Genomic DNA, 21,136 nt, shown 5'->3' with positions numbered 1-21,136 from the left:
CTTAGCCTGTGACTCACATTCTCAGCAGAATACCCAGAATACCACTGATTGAATATGTTGAGTAAAATTGAAAGTAATTTCATAGAGGAAAGTGGTTTGATGGAGGGAAATCGTGGTAAGGGAAAAGGACAACATTGGGGGAATGTTACTTCCCCTCCTTTGTGGCAAACAGACTCCCGAAATTAAGTTCTTGGGATTCTTAGGAATCACATTCGTGATCACGTCAGCCCACAGCTTTGATTTCACGACACTGAAGGAATGAATTTTATCATTTTGTTGCTCATATTTCATGCTCTTTCTACTTAACTTGGTAACCACTCTATTTCTTTTGTATTTTTTATTTGAGGTATACCACACAATGCATTGGTAAGCATTTATATGTGTGTGTGCTTTTGTACATGCATGTATATTTGTATATAAATAATTCAATTACCAAAATAAAAAAGGATATATGCACTTCTTCCTATGCTTAGTCTTTATTTCAGTGGTAAGAGCACCATTCTCTTCAGTCAGTCAAATTCACTAAAAATATTCTATTGGTGACTAGTACGCATGTTGTACCTAGCATCCATAGATGTATGTAATAGGCAACTTTTCCCCTTGCAATTTTCCTTACCTATTCTTCACCCCCTCTCAGGATAATGACCATTCCACCATTTTTGTATATGCATCCATTCAGGTTTCTCGTGTTGTGAGATCAGGCAGTATTTTCTTTCTGTATCTGGCTCATCTGAGTCAGCCTGCTTTCCACCCATGCTTGTTGAAGCTCCCAGAGAACACACGACCAGCAATGGGCTTGCACTCTCAGAGCTAGGTTGTGAGGTGGGAACAGTAGAAGCAGTGGGAGCTCTGTGTCTGCACTGAGCCTGTCACTCCTTAGGGAGATGCTGGGCGGTGGGAATTCCGTCTTCACAGTGAGGTTCTCTGCACTTGGTGAAGTACACGGTGACAGTGTGTCACACGTTCTTCCCACTTAAGTGTGGACAGTTTCTCAGTTTTCTCGTGATAGGTGTGTATCATCCACTTTCTGTTCCTCACAGAGGGAATTGATTTGTGTCAGGATGTTTCTTTGGTGGAACTCTGGGAGGGCGAAAAGTCGGAACCTCCTGTTCTGCTATGTTGCTGATGTCACGTTTTATGTCTAAGAGGCACCCATGGAAGCTGATGTCCAGGAACCTTCTCAGGCCCAGCATCCACAGGAAGAAGAAGAACATCCTGAAGTCAATGAGGCACCATAGCATATCGGGAGCCCTAGAATGCCAGGAACAGGTATGTAACCCATGATGGTGCAGCGTCATGTGAATCTGTTTTCTACATACCTAGTCCTCTTACAGTACCTGTAGGGACAGCATTAATGCTAATTTAATGACAGTGTTCGCAGAACAGTAGTCCTTGAATCATCATTCAGATTTCAGAAGCCTGACTGCCTCACTGAAACACTATCTAATTACTAAACATTTGGGTCAAAGCCGTATAAATTATAATTTAATATTGCAATTTATTATCATTATAAATCTCCCAGCAACAGCTAACCTGTATTACATTCTCTTAAAGCTTGTACTTTTAAATATATAATGAGTTTTTACTAATGGTTTGTATGACAGACTCTGAAGCAGTGAAGTCGATTTTAGTATCAGTTCAAATATGACTTATGAGTTTCTGGATGAATCCTGTGCATTATAACGAAAGCATTGCTCTTATTAGCAATTAGAATTCCAATCACATATATTAAATATATTTATATCTTTTTTAACTTTTATTTAGTAAATATAAATTTCCAGTGTACAACTTTTGGATTATACTGGCTTTCCTCCCCCCTCCCCCATAATGTCCCTCCTACCCACAACCATCCCATCTCCTACTCCTTCTCCCATCCCGTTCATATCAAGATTAATTTTGAATTATCTTTATATACAGAAGATCAACTTGGTATATACTAAGTAAAGATTTCAACACTTTGCACCCACACGGACACACAAAGTATAAAGTACTGTTTGGGTACTAGTTATACCGTTAATTCACATGTAAGTACAACACATTAAGGACAGAGATCCTACATGGGGAGTAAGTGCACAGTGACTCCTATTGTTGACTTAACAAATTGACACTCTTGTTTATGACGTCAGTAATCACCTGAGGCTCTTGTCATGAGCTGCCAAGGCTAAGGAGGCCTCTTGAGTTCACCAACTCTGATCTTACTTAGACAAGGCCATAGTCAAAGTGGAAGTTCTCTCTTCCCTTCAGAGAAAGGTACCTCCTTCTTTGATGGCCTGTTCTTTCTGCTGGGATCTCACTCGCAGAGATCTTTCATGTAGGTCATTTTTTTCTTTTGCCAGAGTGTCTTGGCTTTCCATGCCTGAAATACTCTCATGGGCTTTTTAGCCGGATCCGAATGCCTTAAGGGCTGATTCTGAGGCCAGAGGGCTGTTTAGGACATCTGCCATTCTATGAGTCTGCTGTGTATCCCGCTTCCTGTGTTGGATTGTTCTCTCCTTTTTAATTCTATCAGTTAGTATTAGCAGACACTAGTCTTGTTTATGTGATCCCTTTGACACTTAATCCTATCATAATGATCAGTTATCAACTGAAACTGATCACGTTGACTAGTGAGAAGGCATTGGTGCATGCCACCTTGATGGGATTGAGTTGGAATCCCCTGGCACGTTTCTAACTCTACCGTTAGGGGTAAGTCCGAGTGAGCATGTGCCAAACTGTACATCTCCTCCCTCTCTTATTCCCACTCTTATATTTAACATGAATCACTTTTCAGTTAAATTTAAGCACCTAAGAAAAATCGTGTGTTGATTAAAGAGTTCAACCTATGGTATTAAGTGGAACAAAAAAAATACTAAAAGGAATAAAGTAGTGAGTTGTTCCTCGACAGTCAGGACAAGGGCTGATCAAGTCACTGCTTCTCATAGTGTCCATTTCACTTCAACAGGTTTCCTTTTAGGTGCTCAGTTAGTTGTCACCGATCAGGGAGAACATATGATATTTGTCCCTTTGGGACTGGCTTATTTCACTCAGCATGATGTTTTCCAGTTCCTTCATTTTGTTGCAAATGACTGGATCTTTCTTTCTTTCTTTCTTTCTTTCTTTCTTTCTTTCTTTTTTTTTACTGCTATATAGTATTCTATAGAGTACATATCCCATAATTTCTTTATCCAGTCTACTGTTGATTGGCATTTAGGCTGATTCCAGGTCTTAGCTATTGTGAATTGAGCTGCAATAAACATTAAGGTGCAGGCTGGCGCCACGGCTCAATAGGCTAATCCTCCACCTGCGGCGCCGGCACACCGGGTTCTAGTCCTGGTCGGGGCACCGGATTCTGTCCCAGTTGCCTCTCTTCCAGTCCAGCTCTCTGCTGTGGCCCGGGAGTGCAGTGGAGGATGGCCCAGGTTCTTGGGCCCTGTACCCGCATGGGAGACCAGGAGAAGCACCTGGCTCCTGGCTTCGGATCAGCGCAGTGTGCCGGCTGCGGCTCCACTGGAGGGTGAACCAACGGCAAAAGGAAGACCTTTCTCTCTGTCTCTCTCTCTCACTTTCCACTCTGCCTGTCAAAAAAAAAAAAGGTGCAGACAGCTTTTTTGTTTGCCAATTTAATTTCCTTTGGGTAAATTCCAAGGAGTGGGATGGCTGGGTTGTATGGTAGGGTTATATTCAGGTTTCTGAGGAATCTCCAAACTGACTTCCATAGTGGCTTCACCAGTTTGCATTCCCACCAACAGTGGATTAGTGTGCCTTTTTCCTCACATCCTCGCCAGCATCTGTTGTTGGTAGATTTCTGTATGTGAACCATTCTGCCCAGGGTGAGGTGAAACCTCATTGTGGTTTTGATTTGCATTTCCCTGATGGCTAGTGATCCTGAACATTTTTTCATGTGTCTGTCGGCCATTTGGATTTCCTCTTTTAAAAAATGTATATTGAGGTCCTTGGCCCATCTCTTAAGTGAGTTGTTTGTTTTGTTGTTGTGGAGTTTCTTGATCTCTTTGTAGAATCTGGCTATTAATCCTTTATTCGTCGCATAATTTGCAAATATTTTTTCCCGTTCTGACGGTTGCCTCTTCACTTTCCTGACTGTTTCTTTTGCAGGACAGAAACTTCTCAATTTGATGTAATCCCAATTGTTAATTTTGGCTTTGACTGCCTGTGCCTCCGGGGTCTTTTCCAAGAAGTCTTTGCCTGTGCCTATATATTTCAGGGTTTCTCCAGTGTTCGCTAATAATTTGATGGTGTCGGGTCATAGATTTAGATCTTTAATCCATGTTGAGTGGATTTTTGTGTAAGGTGTAAGGTAGGGGTCTTGCTTCATGCTTCTGCACATGGAAATCCAGTTTTCCCAGCACCATTTGTTGAATAGACTGTCCTTACTCCAGGGATTGGTTTAGGATCCGTGATCAAATATAAGTTGGCTGTAGATGTTTGGATTGATTTCTGGGGTTTCTACTGTGTTCCATTGGTCTATCCATCTGTTTCTGTACCAGTACCCCACTGTTTTGATTATAACTGCCCTGTAGTATGTCCTGAAATCTGCTATTGTGTTGCCTCCGGCTTTGTTTGTGTTGTACATGATTGCTTTAGCTATTCGAGGTCTCCTGTGCCTCCATATGAATTTCAGCATCATTTTTTTCCAGATCTGAGAAGAATGTCTTTGGTATTTTGATTGGTATTGCATTGAATCTATAAATTGCTTTTGGGAGAATGGACATTTTGATGATATTGACTCTTCCAGTCCATGAGCATGGAAGATTTTTCCATTTTTTGGTATTCTCTTCTATTTCTTTCTTTAAGATTTTGTAATTCTCATCGTAGAGATCTTTGACGTCCTTGGTTAAGTTTATTCCAGAAGGTATTTGATTGTTTTTGTAGCTATTGTGAATGGGATTGATCTTGGGTATTTGTGGTCTCTTATCTTTCCTTATGAATATGAACATAGTTTTCTGTACATCTGTGAAGAATGTCACTGCTATTTTGATTGGTATTTCATTAAATCTGTCAAAGGCTTTTGGTAGTATGGACATTTTGATGATGTTGATTCTTCCTATCCGTGAACATGGAAGATTTTTCCATTTTTAATGTCTTCTTCTATTTATTTCTTTAGTGTTTTGTGATTTTCATAATAGAGACTTTTGACATCCTTGATTAAATTTATTCCAAGGTATTTGATGATTTTGGAGCTATTTTTTTTTTTTGTCTTAGAATCCTAAACTTTTTCTCTCTTTCTTTTTTTTAACTTTTATTTAATGAATATAATTTCCAAAGTACAGCTTATGGATTACAATGGCTTTTCCCCCCACCCATAACTTCCCTCCCACCCCCCACTCTCTCTCCCCTTCCATTCACATCAAGATTCATTTTTGATTCTCTTTATATACAGAAGATCAGTTTAGTATATATTAAGTAAAGATTTCAACAGTTTGCACCCACACAGAAACACAAAGTGAAAAATACTGTTTGAGTACTAGTTATAGCATTAAATCACAATGTACAGCACATTAAGGACAGAGATCCTACATGAGGAGTAAGTGCACAGTGACTCCTGTTGTTGACTTAACAAATTGACACTCTTGTTTATGGTGTCAGTAATCACCCTAGGCTCTTGTCATGAGTTGCCAAGGCTATGGAAACCTTTTGAGCTTGCCGACTCTGATCATATTTGGACAAGGACATAGTCAAAGTGGAAGTTCTCTCCTCCCTTCCTCCCTTCAGAGAAAGGTACCTTCTTCTTTGATGACCTGTTCTTTCCACTGGGATCTCACTCACAGAGATCTTTCATTTAGGGTGTTTTTTTTTGTTTTGTTTTGTTTTGTTTTGTTTTGTTTTGTTTTGTTTTGCCAGAGTGTCTTGGCTTTCCATGCCTGTAATACTCTCATGGGCTTTTCAGCCAGATCCGCGTGTCTTAAGGTCTGATTCTGAGGTCAGAGTGCTGTTTAGGACATCTGCCATTCTATGGGTCTGCTGTGTATCTTGCTTCCCATGTTGGATTGTTCTCTCCCTTTTTTATTCTATCAGTTAGTATTTGCAGACACTAGTGTTGTTTATGTGATCCCTTTGGCTCTTAGTCCTATCATTGTGATCAATTGTGAACTGAAACTGATCACTTTGACTAGTGAGAAGGCATTGGTACATGCCACCTTGATGGGATTGAATTGGAATCCCCTGGCACGTTTCTAACTCTACCGTTAGGGGCAAGTCCGATTGAGCATGTCCTAAATTGTACATCTCCTCCCTCTCTTATTCCCACTCTTACATTTAACAGGGATCACTTTTCATTTAAGTTTCAACACTTAAGAATAATTGTGTATTAATTACAGAATTCAACCAATAGTATTAAGTAGTACAAACAGAAAAAAATACTAAAAGGGATAAAGTATTAAGTTGTTCATCAACAGTCAGGGCAAAGGCTGATCAAGTCACCGTTTCTCATAGTGTCCATTTCACTTCAACAGGTTTCCTTTTTGGTGCTCGGTTAGTTGTCACCGATCAGGGAGAACATATGATATTTGTCCCTTTGGGACTGGCTTATTTCACTCAGCATGATGTGTTCCAGATTCCTTCATTTTGTTGCAAATGACCGGATTTCATTGTTTTTGACTGCTGTATAGTATTCTATAGAGTTTATTTTGGAGCTATTGTTAATGGTACTAATCTTAAGTCTTTTTCAGCAATGGGATTGTCTGTGTATAGAAAGGCTATTGGTTTTTCTGTGTTGGTTTTATATCCTACCATTTTATCACAGACTTTTATGGGTTCCAACAGTATCTCAGTAAAGTCTTTCACATGCCCTATATATAGGATCATGTCATCTGCAAATAATGATAGTTTGATTTCCTCTTTTCTAATTCATACCCCTTTGATTTCTTTTTCTTGCCTAATGGCTCTAGTGAAAGCATCCAAGACTACGTTAAATAACAGTGGTGAGTGTGGGCATCCTTGTCTGGTTCTGGATATTAGGGGGACTGCTGCCAGGTTTCCCCATTCAATAGGATGCTTGCTATGCTTTGTCATATATTGTATTGATATTCTTAAAGGTTTTCATCATGAAAGGATGTTGTATTTTATCAAATGCTTTCTCTGTGTCTGTGGAGATAATTGTATGATTTTTGTTCTTCAGTTTGTTAATGTAATGTATCACGCTAATTGATTTGCAAATGTTGAATCATTGCTGCATATTGGGGATAAAATATCGCTTGGTCAGAGTGAATGATCTTTCTGATGTGAGGTTGGATTCAATTGGCTAGCATTTTGTTGAGAATCTTTGCATCTGTGCTCATCAGGGATATTGGTCTGTAGTTCTCTTTTTCTGTTATATATATATTCCAGGTTTAGGTATTAAGATGATGCAGGCTTTGTAGAAGGCATTTGGGAGGATTCCCTCCTTTTTGACAGTTTTAAAAAGCCTGAGAAGAATTGGAATTAGTTCTTCTTTTTATGTCTGGTAGAATTCAGCAGTAATTATATCCAGTGCTGGGCTTTTCTTTGTTGGGAGGGTCTTTATTATTTTTTCAATTTCTGCCTTGGTTATTGGTCTGTTTGGGTTTTCTATATCTTCGTGAGTCAGCTTTGGTAGATTGTATATTTCTAGGAACCTATCCATTTCTTCTAGGTTTCCTAGTGTGTTGACATACAGCTCTTTGTAGTAATTTCTGATTATTCTTTTTATTTCTGTTCCATCTGTTGTTAAATTTCCTTTTTTATCTTGGAATTTATTGAATTGAGCCTTTTCCTTCTTTTTGTGGTTAGCTGTGCCAATGATCTATCAATGATCAAAAATCGTACGGTTATCTCCGTAGACACAGAGAAAGCATTTGATAAAATACGACATCCTTTCATGATGAAAACCTTTAAGAGTATCAAGACAATATATGACAAAGCACAGCAAGCATCCTATTGAATGGGGAAACCTGGCAGCAGTCCCCCTAATATCCAAAGGATGCCCACACTCACCACTGTTATTTAACGTAGTCTTGGATGCTTTCACTAGAGCCATTAGGCAAGAAAAAGAAATCAAAGGGGCATGAATTTTTTGTGTATTTTTTCAGTAAAGCAGCTTTTCATTTGTATATTTTTGTTTCAAATCTGTTTATTTCTGCTCTAGTTCTAATTATTTCTTTCCTCCTACCGGTTTTGAGTCTGGATTGTTGTTGTTACTCTAGGTCCTTTGGATGTGTAGATAGCTCGTTTATTTTGTACCTTTCCAGTTTCTTCATGTAGGCACCGATAGCTGTGAGCTTCCCACTTACATCTGCTTTTGCTCTGTCCCATAGGTTTTGGTATGATCTACTGTCATCTTCATTTATTTTCAGAAATTTTTTGATTTCTCTTTTGATTTCTTCTATGACCCTCTGTTCATTCAGGAGTAAGTTGCCCAGTATCTATGTGTTTAGATATGTTCTAGAGATTCTTAGAAAGTTCCATGCATTGTTGAGAGGAATGTGTATTCTGCCACTGTGGGATGAAAGGTTCTTTAGATATCCGTTAGGTCCATTTGGTCTAAAGTGTCGATTAACTCTGTTGTTTCCTAGCTAATTTTCTGTCTGGTTGATCCATCCCTTGCTGTAAATAGGGTATTGAAATCTCCCATTACTGTTGTATTGGAGTCTGTCTCTCCCTTTAGGTCTGTTAACATTTTTTAATAGCCAGGTGCCCTGTAATTTGGTGCATATACATTTATTGTAGTTTCCCGTTGAATTGATCCCTTAATCATTACATAGTACCCTTCTTCAACTTTTTAACAGTTTTTATGTTAAAGTCTGTTTTGTCTGTTATTAGCTTGGCAACACCAACTCTTTTATGGTTTCTGTTAGCATGGACTATCTTTTCCCATCCTTTCACTTTCAGTCTGCGTGCATCTTTGTTGGTTAGTTGTGTTTCTTGTAAGCTGCAAATAGATGTGTCTTGTTTTTCCATCCGTTCGGCCACTTCCATTCAAGGAGACTATTGATAAGTAAGGACTTGGCCCTGCCATCTATCCTTAAATATTCTGATTGTTTACTTTGGGTTGCTTTTGTTTTTTTTTACTTTGCATGTTTTCTGCCTTCACATTCTTTCAGAATGATGGCTATCTTTCTGTGTTTCTGTGAGTAGCACATCCTTAAGCATCTTTTCTAAGGCTGGACAAGTGTCGACCAATTCTTTCAATTTCTGTTTGTTATGGAACGTCTTTATTTCAACTTCATTCATAAATGACAGCTTTGTGGGGTACAGTATTCTGGGATGACAGTTTTTTTTTTCTTTTAAGATTTGGACTGTATCTCACCATTCCCTCCTAGCCTGTAGGGTATCTGATGAGAAGCAAGCTGTGAATCTAATTGGAGATCCTCTGAAAGCAATATGGCATTTCTCTCCTGCACATTTTAGAATCTTTTCTTTATATTTTACTGTAGAGAGTTTGAATACAATGTATCATGACGAAGATCTTTCCAGGTCGTTTCTGTTAGGAGTTCGATGTGCTTCCTCTATTTGAACAACCCTTTCTGTCTCCAAATTGGGGAATTTTTCTGTAAGTATTCTCCTAAGCAGGTTTTCCATTCCCTTCTGTCTTTCCACTCCTTCAGGAACTCCTAATACCTGTATGTTGAGCCGTTTGGTAGTATCCCATAGATCTCCAAAACTGTTTTTTTTTTTTTTTTTTTTTTTTTTTTTAGTTTTCTATTTTCTCATTTTCTTTTTGGTCTACCTGTAAGATTCCCAAAGATTTTTCTTCGGATAGTCTTTCTTCTGCCCAATCAAGTCTGCTGTTAAGACTTTCCACTGCATTTTTTATTTGATCCATTGAATTCTTCATTTCTAAAATTTCGTTTTGATTTTGCGTTAAATTCTCAGTCTCCTGTGAAAATACTTATTCATGTCATATATGATGTTATTCAGTTCGTGAATTTGCTTCTGATTTTTTTTAAGTAACTATGATTAATTTTCAAAATTCCATTCAGGCATTTCCTTGATCTGTTCATCTTCTCATTCTAATATGAAATATTTTTGTGTTCTGAGAATGTCATGGTGACTTCCTTATTCTTTTTTTCTGAATTTTGGCTCTGATATTTCAGCATTGTGTAGTTGATTTCTAAGTTTTTTCTTCTGTTGGCTTTTATCTTTTGGGTAATGCTACTGTGGCTTTGTGGAATATCTACCATTTCAATGAATACTGGGAGGTGTGTGGTGGGTGTGGCCAGGGGGCTCTTTTGAATGTGGTAAGTTGGGGCAAGTTTGCAGGGTAATACCCAAGATGGCGGTGGTTGAAATCAATACCCAGCTACACCCTACTCCCTTTCATGTAGCCGCCCAAACCTCAAGGACTCAGCACATATGGCTCCCACAGTGGTCAAGTGCAAAGGGTATGGTTGGCACGGGCCCACCTCTTTCCCTTGTAGCTGCCCTACCACTTCCCAGCCGAGCTCTGACTTTTTGTTTGATTTTCTTTTGATTTTCTGACTAAGCCTTGGGGATGCTGAGGGCCATTTTCTGCACTGAAGCTGTGGATCACACCTGCACACTAGAGTCACTGGGCGAACGCTGCCAGCGCTGCATTCAGGTGCCCGGTCTCAGTGAGCTGCTTTGTGCACGCTTGCAGGCTTCCCTAGTTTTTCCCTTTTTTAAAATGGTGCCCGTCCTCTCTCAGCCCGATCAAGGGTTCTGTTGTGGAGAGATTGGTTTGAATCAATCATCCCCCTTCACTTTGACTAAGACCATAGGTGACCACCAGCAACAGCCAGCCCAAAGGCTCCAGTCTGGACCCATGCCATGAAAAATGTGCCTGACTCTCCGTGCTCTCTGGCTGTGCGTCAGCATTCACCAGGCAGGTTCACAAAGATTCCTCCCCTTCCGTGGGGGGATTCGGAGCAGTTCTCTCTCCAATTCTCTGCCGAAAGTGTACCTTCTACACTGTTTTCTCCATTGTTCTCCATAGCCGTATGCAGCATGCCATTCTTCAGTCCAGAATTTTTCCACCTATGACTGTATTTTGCATTCTAGTTATTTCATACTTTCATGTCTTACAGTTAAATCTTTGATCCATTTTTGTTTTTTTTTTTTTCAATATCTGTTTCTTCATTTGAAAGGCAATCTTACAGTGAGGCAGAGGCAGAGAAAGATGGGGTGGAGATAGAGAGATAAATGGCTGTAAAGGCCGGAGCTCAGCCAATCCAAAGCCAGGAGGCTGACACTCGTCCGGGTCTCCTACATGGTGCAGGGGCCCAAGGACTCGGGCCATCTTACATTGCTTTCCCAGGCCATAGCAGAGAGCTGGATTGGACGTGGAACAGCCGTGACTTGATATGCTACCCATATGGGATGCTTGCATGACCAGCGGCAGCATTGCCTGCTATGCCACAGTACTGTACCCGTTTTTGTTTGATTTTGTTTAAAAATGATTTTAACAGCAGAATTATTTGATTCTCTAGTTTTGGGAGGAAATACCAAGAAAAATGTGCTTTCTATAAAGTAAGCCTCGGGTCAGATTTTAAATCCAACTTTACGTTGCATTACTGCAGGAACAATGATAGTTGGGTTATGCAAGTGAAAGGAGAGACAGCACGCTGGAACTTTTCCTCCAAAAAGGCTAACCCAGCGTGTTCTCTTTATTGACAAGGATTGCGACAGCCTCTTGTAGAGTGCATGCACGTGTTCATATCACTCTAAGGTTTCTCTGAAACAGCTTTAGCAGGACATACTACACTAGCATATCTGGGAAAGCAGCTGCATGTCCTTGTGAAGCCAGCATTCCCACAAGGGCTCAGTGCCCTTCTCGTTAGTAGGTCATAAACTATCCTTAATCAGTCCCTGCAGTCACACTCTGTGTTCTAGGAATAAAATATCTTCACTAGGAGTGCATTCGCAGAAATCTTATTCTCCACATTTCTCCCTTTTCTTGTTTAATACGTGTTTATTAGGCATACGATTTTGGCAGAAATGTTTCCTTTTACATTCTGCTGCCACACTATGTGCTCAGAAGAAATGTGTTCTCACCTGAGAGTGCTTTGGCAGAATTTTTGTTCTCTGCATTCTGCATCCCCCCTTTTTATTTATATATAATTGTCAGTAATATGATTGTTGGAAGTGGGAATAACAGTCTTTACAAGTATTGATAAATGATGGAGTGCACTGAGGGAAGCAGCATATCAGGGTCAATGAGGCCATGGCAAGGCAACCAGAGAAAAACAATTATTTCAACAAGGTGGTGTTCTTGAATAGGGATAGGAAAAAGCAACAAATGAGTACATGATGGTTATTTGATATTTGATTGCCTGAATGCTTGCTCTTAGATTCTGTCGTGTTCTGTATTCTCTCACAGAGAATGATTTCATTCTAAATCCTTCTCCCAGTATAGCATAGAATGACTGAATAATAGAATGGCAAGGGGTCAACTGGTTTTTTCCTTCAGCACTGATCAAGTAGGTAAAGTGCTTGTATGTCCTGGATGTCGAAGGTAACTGAAAATGAACACCTATGCTGTGCCTAATCTCTGCCCTACTATGAATCTTCAGTGTCACTTCTTTTTCAAAAGATTCATTTATTTATATGAAAGCACAGGGAGACAGAGAGAGAAAGAGACCTTCTCTTTGCTGGTTCACTCCCCAGATAACCGTAGCAGCTGGGCCTGCACAAGGTGGAAACCAGGAGCCAGAAACTCCATCCAGGTTTCCTTCATGGGCCTCAGGGGACCCAGTACCTGGGCTATCTTCCACTGCTCTCCCCGGCACATCAATATAGAGCTGGATTACAAGTGGAGCAGCTGGAACTTGAAGCCCCACATCAATGGTGGGTGTCGTTGTCCCGGACCACTGCTTAGTCTACGGCAGCACGGTAGCAGCTCCAGTTAATACGTCTAACAACACTGTAAATGCCATATGGGAGCATGAACACCAATCGTATTGCAGGGTACACATTACAAGTTCCTGCCTTAAGACAACAGTTGGTGGGAGAGTAATGTGAAGACAAAAACTTGGGAATTTTAGGTGGCTGGCTTTTGACATGTCCATTGGGATGCTAGTTAAGACAGCTACATCCCATATCAGAGTACCTGAGTTTGACTTCATGTTCCGCTCTTGATTCCAGCATCCTGACAATGCACACTGTAGAAAGCAGCCTGCAATGGCTCGATAGTTGATTCTCTACCACCCTAGTGGGAAACTAGGTTTGAGTTCTGAGCTCTCAGCTATGCCAAATGCAGGCCTGCCCCAGGCTTGCTATGGGGGAGAACAGCAGTAACCAAGAACATGCCATCTCTGTCTCTCTAATAAAAATAAAAATGAATAAATCAGGCCTAAACATAATACAAGGATGCCCTTGATGTCTGGGGACGAAGTTACCAACGCCTTGGTCTTCTTAAGGCTGTCATTCTCTACGATGCTTAACAATATTGTGGGAGGTTCTGACGTGGTAGCATGGCGGGTTTAGCCTCCCATTCAGTCACAGACCATCTGTATCAGAGTGCCAGGTGTGTTCCAGCCTATCCATTTCCAATCCAGATGTCTGCTAATGAGCCTGGGACAGTAGGGGAAGATGGCACAGGTGCTTAATCTCTACAAACGATGTGGGAAGCAGGACAAAGTTTTTGGCTCCTGGCTTCAGGCATATAAATAGCCTTTTTGGACTTAGGGCAGTGTACCACAGAAAGAAAAGTCTTTCTGTTGCTTTCTCTTTCCCAGTGTCTCAGCCCTTTGTCCTATAGATTAATTAATAAATTTTTTAAAATAGTAGAGAAAATAGGACAGTTGGAAGGCTACCGCTGGGAGGCTATTAAAGATGATTAAAATTTAATCTAGGGAATATTATGATTTCTAACTGCATTTAACAGAAGATAGTTATTAAGTGAATAGGTATTTTTAAGTGGCCGTTAAATATAAAGCATGACGATAAAACAGTACATGAAACCTAAGCCAAATGGAAGTAGTTAATAGGAGATATGAATGACTCCTTACAAAAGGAAAATAGGGGCCGGTGCTGTGGCGTAGCAGGTAAAGTCACCATCTGCAGGGCCCGCATCCTGTATGGGCGCCGGTTCAAGTCCTGGATGCTCCACTTCCGATCCAGCTCTCTGCTATGGCCTGGGAAAGCAGTAGAAGATGGCCCAAGACCTTGGGCCCCTGCACCTGCATAGGAGACTGGGAAAAAACACCTACCTAATTCCTGGCTTCAGATCAGCGCAGCTTCGGCCATTGCTACCATGCTGGTTTCCCTTTACTTCACTTAGACAGTGGCAGACGTGAGATTAACTTTTATCCATCTTGTAATCAGAATGATTTCAAGCCACCTTTAAATCAGACATCTTTAAATACTTTCCTAAATATCCTAGGATATTTTTGTGTGGTTGTGAGATTTTTTAGGAGACACAGAAATGGTTTTTGCTTTCCACTAAAAACTACCTTCTAGTAGGTTTCTTTGATTTTGTCTGTCCTGAACTTGTGCAATTTCTAGGATTCCTTTTACTACTAGAAACTGTAGTGTGTTTAACAATCAAGATTTTATATATATATATATATATATATATATATAGTTGACGATCTTTCATTTATGTTTCCCAGGCATTTAATAGTTAGCCAAAGGGTGACTGGGTTTTTTTTTTAAAGGTTTATATATTTATTTGAAAGGCAGAGTTAGAGAAAGAGAAAGAGAGAGAGAGAGAGAGAGAGAGAGATAGAGAGAGAGAGACGCACTTCCATCCACTGGTTCACTCCCCAAATGGCCCCAGTGAGTGGAGCTGATCAATCCAAATCCAGGAGCTGGGTATTTCTTGTCTGTCTCCCCTGTGCAGAGAGCCAAGGACATGTACAGTCTTCCACTGCTTTCCCAGGTGCATCAAGAAGGAGTTGGATCAGAAGAGGAGCAGCCAGGACTGGAACGTGTGTCCATAAGGAGTGTTGGCACTGCAGGTGGCAGCTTTACGTGTTATGTCACAGCACAGGCCCCAGGGGTGACTGTTACAAGCCTGCAGTTTCAGTCTATTTAGTAAAACCGAAGCTTGTTTTGTCTTTCAGGTTAATTCAGTAATGTTCTTCAACTTAATGTCCCCAAATGTTGTGTTCATATTACAGGTGAAGCACACCCTGACGTTTAAATGAAGACAACCTGAATTCCTGCCAGTTGTACTTCCTTTGGATACTTGAGTTCAAATTCTCAATAAAGTTTCTTTTTGTAATTTTATGTTCTGATGTATTTGGAAGGTACAGATACCATGTTAGTGTACTGACTTTCTTTCAGTCAACCTTGTGAAATATCTGATTGCACATTGTTTCTCTTAATCCTTTCTGATTTTCAGCTTACGTAGTATACGTTCTTTGAGTAAGAACATCTATTCCTGGCCTTGTAATCATACATTTCTTACCACTTGAATGTATTGGAGAGACCTACTGTACAATCTTGAATAGAACCTGAAATACTGGAGATGTTTTCCTTATGCCTGATAGGAAATAGAGATCTTCAAACACTTAAGCATATTAAGTAAGGGTATTTTTTGTGTGGGGTAGGCTATATCAGAATAAGAAGCTCTAGTATACATGTAGATTTCCTGTATTTATTTATTTATTATTTACTTATTTATTTATTTTTGCATACATTTCATAAATACAACTTTAGGAACACAGTAATGCTTCCCACCGTACCCACCCTACCACCCACACTGCCACCCATCTTCCTCTTTCCTCTCTCCTCTCATTTCCCAGTCTTGTTTATTACTAAAGTCTATTTTCATTTAACTTTATACACAGAAGATTAAGTCTGTTCTAGGTAAAAAGCTCTGCTCTTTGTATAAGGGAGAAAAAGAAAAATAGATAAAAAAAAATCAAAAGAAACCACCACCACCAACAACAGCAACAAAAAACAAGAGCAAAAGCTGTTCCTCAACAGTCTAGACAAAGGCTAGTCAAAGTCCTTGCATCTTGATGGTAATTTCACTTTTTTTTGGAAACTTAATTATATTTAAAGTGGAACCTGAAAATAGTGGTACATCTTTTGCAAGCACTTAGACATAACTAGAATTTGTGTGACAAAATAGCTTCCAGTTAATACACTAGAACATCATAATTCTTGGAGAACAAGATTTAGTATTAAGTTTCATAATATAGCTCTTTGAGGACAGAGGTTCTGCATGGGAAGTTAACACACAGTGACTCCTGTTTAGTAAGCAATTAACACTCTGATGTATGACGTCAGTGACCACCCAAAGCTCTTGACAAGAGCTGCCTAGGCTATGGACACCTTTTGGATCCACAGACTGCTTCAGTATTTCAACAAAGCCATAGGCAAAGTGGAAGCACTTCCCTCCCTTCAGAGGAAAGTACGTCCTCCTTTGGTGACTGCTTATTCCACTGGGTTCTTGCCCATAGAGGTCTTTCATATAGATCATTTTCTTTGCCACAGGCTCTTGTTCATTTGAGAAGTCATAAATAGCAGTACTGGGGGCCGGTGCTGTGGTGCAGCGGGTTAACACCCTGGCCTGAAGCGCCGACGTCCCATATGGGTGCTGGTTCAAGACCCGGCAGCTCTGTTTCCCATCCAGCTCTCTGCTATGGCCTGGGATAGCAGTAGAAGGTGGCCCGAGAACTTGGACCCCTGCACCCACGTGGGAGACCTGGAAGAAGCTCCTGGCTCCTGGCCTCGGATCGACGGAGCTCCGGTCGTTGTGTCCAATTGGGGAGTGAACCATCGGATGGAAGATCTCTCTCTCTCTCTCTCTCTCTCTCTCTCTCTCTCTCTCTCTCCCTCTCCTCTCTCTGTGTAACTCTGACTTTCAAATAAATAAATAAATCTTTTTTAAAAAATAGGGATACTGTGCAATAAGGGCTACAAAGGAATTAAATCCAAAAATCTATACTTGGTGCATGTCATGTCCTGATCTTAAATACGGTTATGTGGGCTTAAAACTGTGTTTCTGGCCTTTGAGATGGCTATTTTTTTCAAACGTAGAACACTTTTGTATTTTGTAAGTTATGGATATAATCAACATTAATGGATAATTGAAGATGGTGAACTCTTGAATAATGATAACTGGATTCATTTAAATGCTTATTTACTTAAGTTGTGGGAAAAAGCAAGATTTAAGTTAATATTTCACCAGTCAATCCCAGTTATCTTTCTTCTTATTTAAGAACAAGATAGTGGTATTGTTTTCTTTTGTTGATTTAAAGAACAGAATCGCAAGCAGCTGAGTCAGCTGGGTGATCCATTTGCACATGCTGCTTATCTCTCAGTGCAGATTTTTATTTTCTGAATTCAGGTGAAAGTAGAATTGCTGGACATGTGTTGGTAGATACTTACTCCTATGATAATCATTCTGCATAATTACTAATTCTTCTAGTCATGAATATTGTCATAAGACTTTGTGACGGCCGGCGCCGCGGCTCACTAGGCTAATCCTCCGCCTTGCGGCGCCGGCACACCGGGTTCTAGTCCCGGTCGTGGCGCCGCATTCTGTCCTGGTTGCCCCTCTTCCAGGCCAGCTCTCTGCTGTGGCCAGGGAGTGCAGTGGAGGATGGCCCAAGTACTTGGGCCCTGCACCCCATGGGAGACCAGGAGAAGCACCTGGCTCCTGCCATCGGATCGGTGCGGTGCACCGGTTGCAGTGCGCCGGCCGCGCAGCCATTGGAGGGTGAACCAATGGCAAAGGAAGACCTTGCTCTCTGTCTCTCTCTGTCACTGTCCACTCTGCCTGTCAAAAAAAAAAAAAAAAGACTTTGTGACACATTATTCCTTTTTTGTTTATCTAATGGGAACAGAAAATAAAAACATCCATTCCTTAAAAAAACAGTATATAGTGTTTCAGCTTTTCTGTATGTGCCCATGAGTGACACCTGCCTCTACTGTGATCTCTTCTCCTTGACGGACTGTCTTCCTAATTTTACTCTCCATAAAACGAAATGGTCTACCTCAGAATATATGTCTGAAAGCCTTGAGTACTGTAGGAGTAGCTTTGCCATGTTCAGTTGTGCTGAGATGATTTAGTCATTTCATCATTAGAGCCTACTTCAAGGACAGAGACAAAAGGGGCAGCTGCAGGATTATTCCATTTCTCCAAACAATTTATACCCAATTTTAAGGCCACACTTCTTCATCTCTGACCCAGGTACCAGGATTCAGCCTTATACCTCCCTTCTTAAATGCTTTTCAAGAGTAGCAACTCTGAGGCTCATTTGCATCCTTACAACTCAAAGGATAATCTTGCAACAAAGGCCTTTTTTCAGAATCCATTCTGCTTAGAAAAAGGATGTGCATTATAAGCAGTATTCATTTTCCCCTTTTGTTTTTAAAATATTTCCTGTTCCAAATGAACTGAAAATCTAAGGTACAGATATAAGGTGAGACTAGATGTAATTACCACATTTTGTAAAAAAAAATGTGGGAGAAATGCTAACGGTGTAGATCAGAATGGCATATTAGGGCCCAGTAAGGGGAAGGGGAAAGGGAAAGGAAGCCTGGGAAGTTCCAAGGCCAAAAACTGCCTGCTGTGCCATCCGAGGGTCTAGGGCGAGACATAGCCATGGGCTCCGACTTGACTCTGATTCACACTGACCATTCTCCTGGTAGGAAGTTACTGACATCATTTGATCTGCTTCCCCAGTTCTTAAGGTAAATTACATTTAAGCAGTTACTTTTATCCATGAAGCATAAGGATGATGAATTAGAAATAGGTTTTATAATTGGATTTCCTTCATTTTAATAATCATTTAAAATTTAAAATATTTTAAATTAATTTCATACTTATATCTCTTACAAGTGATACCACTTTTTAAAATTATTTATTAATTTGAAAGGCTGAGCTACAGAGAGGCAGAGAGAGAGAGAGCACGCGAGAGAGAGCGAGCGAGAGCTCTTTCACCCTTTGGTACACTCCACAGATGGCCATAACAACTGGAGTTGAGTTGATCCAAAGCTAGGAGTCAGGAACCTTTTCCGGATTTCCCACATGATTAAAGGCGCCCAAGGACATGGGCTATCTTCTACTGCTTTCCTAGGTCATGGCAGAGAGCTGGGTGAGAAATGGAGAGGCCGGGACCGGAAGTGGCATCCATATGGGTTGCGGGCACTACAAGTTGCAGCTTTATCCGCTATGCCACAGCACTGGCCCCATGATACCACTTTGGAATTTCAGTCAGGAGTATGTCGTTAACTTGTACATAAACTTGAATTCAAAAAACATCAATGTGTGAATTAAATAGCCACTTAACTGGTTCTAGATATGACAATGTTTGTAAAATTGCTTTGTAAATAACTAAGGAATGGCAAGCCAACCAAATGTCACACTGAAAAGCAGGCTCTATGGGATTTCAGGAAACCTAACTGACTATTCATGCAGCACCACACAACACCAGAGTTTGTCAGTGAAGTAGACCAATGTCCCTGTACGACCATAGGAAATATTACTAGCGCAGTTGAGTTGGCTTGTTAAGCTTGCAAAACTTGCATAGATTCAGCCAGTAGGAAGGCAGTGAGCCCAAGGGAACCCAATAGTTTATTGTTTGAAGACTCACACAAGCAAGATCAGCACGGTGTCAGCTGTGCCCCCAACCACACAGATTCACACTAGATCAGTGGTGCTCAGTGATAGCACAGCTAGTGGTTGGCTATGCCAGTGAGAAGCCCACTTCCAGACCCTAAGGCAGTGAGCAGTTTATGCCCCGTGACTGCACACTAAGGTGAGGCAAAGACAAACATCCTGGGCTCAGCTGAAACTAGGGAGATGGAGGAGGAATGGGCTTGTGTCTTCCTCCAGCAGGAGAGGCAGGCAGGTGAGACAATGCCTGTGACAGCTCCTCACCATGCGGTTTATCCCTCCATGCACTGAGAGCAGCCATAAAGTGTTCTGCCAGTTCTTAGACAGAATGTGGTCTCTCGCCTGCCTGTCCTGGTGGCTTCGTGCATGGTCGAATAGGCTCTATGGCAGGACTGCCAGATCCGTGTGTCTCTGTCTTTCCCAGTCTGTGCAATTCTGTCTTTCACCTAAATGTTAAAAGCAGATCAATGCAATGGGAGATTTTTTTTAAATCCTCAAATCGTGTTTACGTGAAAGACACAGAAACTGACAGAAACAAAAACGGGTTTTCTCCTATCTGCTAGTTCAGTCCAACATTCCAGCAATATCCACTGCATAGCCTATCCTGCTGAATCTTATCTTTATAATTTATGTGAAGTAAAATTAATTACTTAATTATATGTTATAAAAGCCTGCAAAAGGTCTAGCCAAGTGGAGCAGGGTGTTAAGCCTCAGCTCTCAAATTCGGCAACCCATATATGAACAAAGGTTCCAATCCAGGCCGTCTGGCTTCCTGTGCAGCTTCCTGCTAATATTGTGCCCGGGAAAGAAGGGGAGGATAGGCCATCATTTCGGGACCCTGCAACCCACAGATGCAACCAGGCTGGAGTTCTGAGAGCCTGGTATGCTGCCTTGTCCAGCACCATCCAGGATTTTAGGGGTTTTTCAGTGCCAGGAACATGCACTTCCTCTCTCGGTCACTCCATTTCTCTCTCTTACTCTGACATCCAACTGAAGCACAGAAACCTTTAAAACAATATAGAAAGGCACAGAGAAACAGAGACAGAATGACAGACAGAAATCTCCCAGCTGCTGTTTCCCTCCCAAAATTTCTGAAACTGGTAGGGCTAGACCAGGCTGAAGGCAGCCTCCAGGAGTTTAATCCAAGACTTGGAGTACTTGAACCTTCACTTGGTGGAGTACTTGAACTTGAAGTGTCTGAGTACTTGAACCTTCACCCGCTGCCTCCCTCAGTGTGCATTAGCAGGATGCTGGAATGGAGCTGAGACTCGAAGAAAGGCATTCCATTGAGATGTTGGCATACCAAGAAATAACAGACCTTCTACAACAAATGTCAATCCCCAAACTTTAACTTTTAAAGCCCTCCAATTTTAATGCTGTTCTGTTAGAGAGGGGGTGGGGAATGGAGAGAGATAGAGAGAGAGAGAGAGGAGAGAGAGACAGACAGAAAGAAAGAAAGAGAAAGAGAGCGAGTGAGCGAGAGAACCCAACAGGATGTTAGGCCCCTAAATACTCACAATAACAACTGCTGTTACTATCACGTTCAAGCTTAGCTTGTAGTCATATGTTTATTAAATGAAAATCATTATACACCAGCTTGAGCCATTGTTCCTCAACACCCAACACAGGTATCTTTTACATATGAAAGAG

The 21,136-nt window shown here is 41.0% G+C and overlaps 1 protein-coding gene across 1 annotated transcript in view; it reads left to right on the top strand.

Moving 5' to 3' along the window:
* LOC138847593 (titin-like) overlaps positions 1-15,136 on the top strand; it is a 21,056-nt gene extending 5,920 nt beyond the window's left edge. Inside the window, exons 4-5 of the mRNA XM_070066769.1 lie at positions 1,147-1,269; positions 15,033-15,136. Coding sequence (XP_069922870.1) covers positions 1,147-1,238 — 92 coding nt within the window. The 3' untranslated portion in view covers positions 1,239-1,269; positions 15,033-15,136. The remainder of the gene's footprint in view (positions 1-1,146; positions 1,270-15,032) is intronic.
* Positions 15,137-21,136: the final 6,000 nt, after the last annotated feature.

Source organism: Oryctolagus cuniculus, chromosome X (assembly GCF_964237555.1).
Source record: "Oryctolagus cuniculus chromosome X, mOryCun1.1, whole genome shotgun sequence".
NCBI classification, from domain to species: Eukaryota; Metazoa; Chordata; class Mammalia; order Lagomorpha; family Leporidae; genus Oryctolagus; species Oryctolagus cuniculus.
Note: the sequence above shows the minus strand (reverse complement) of the source record. Positions and strands in the feature narration are given on the sequence as shown.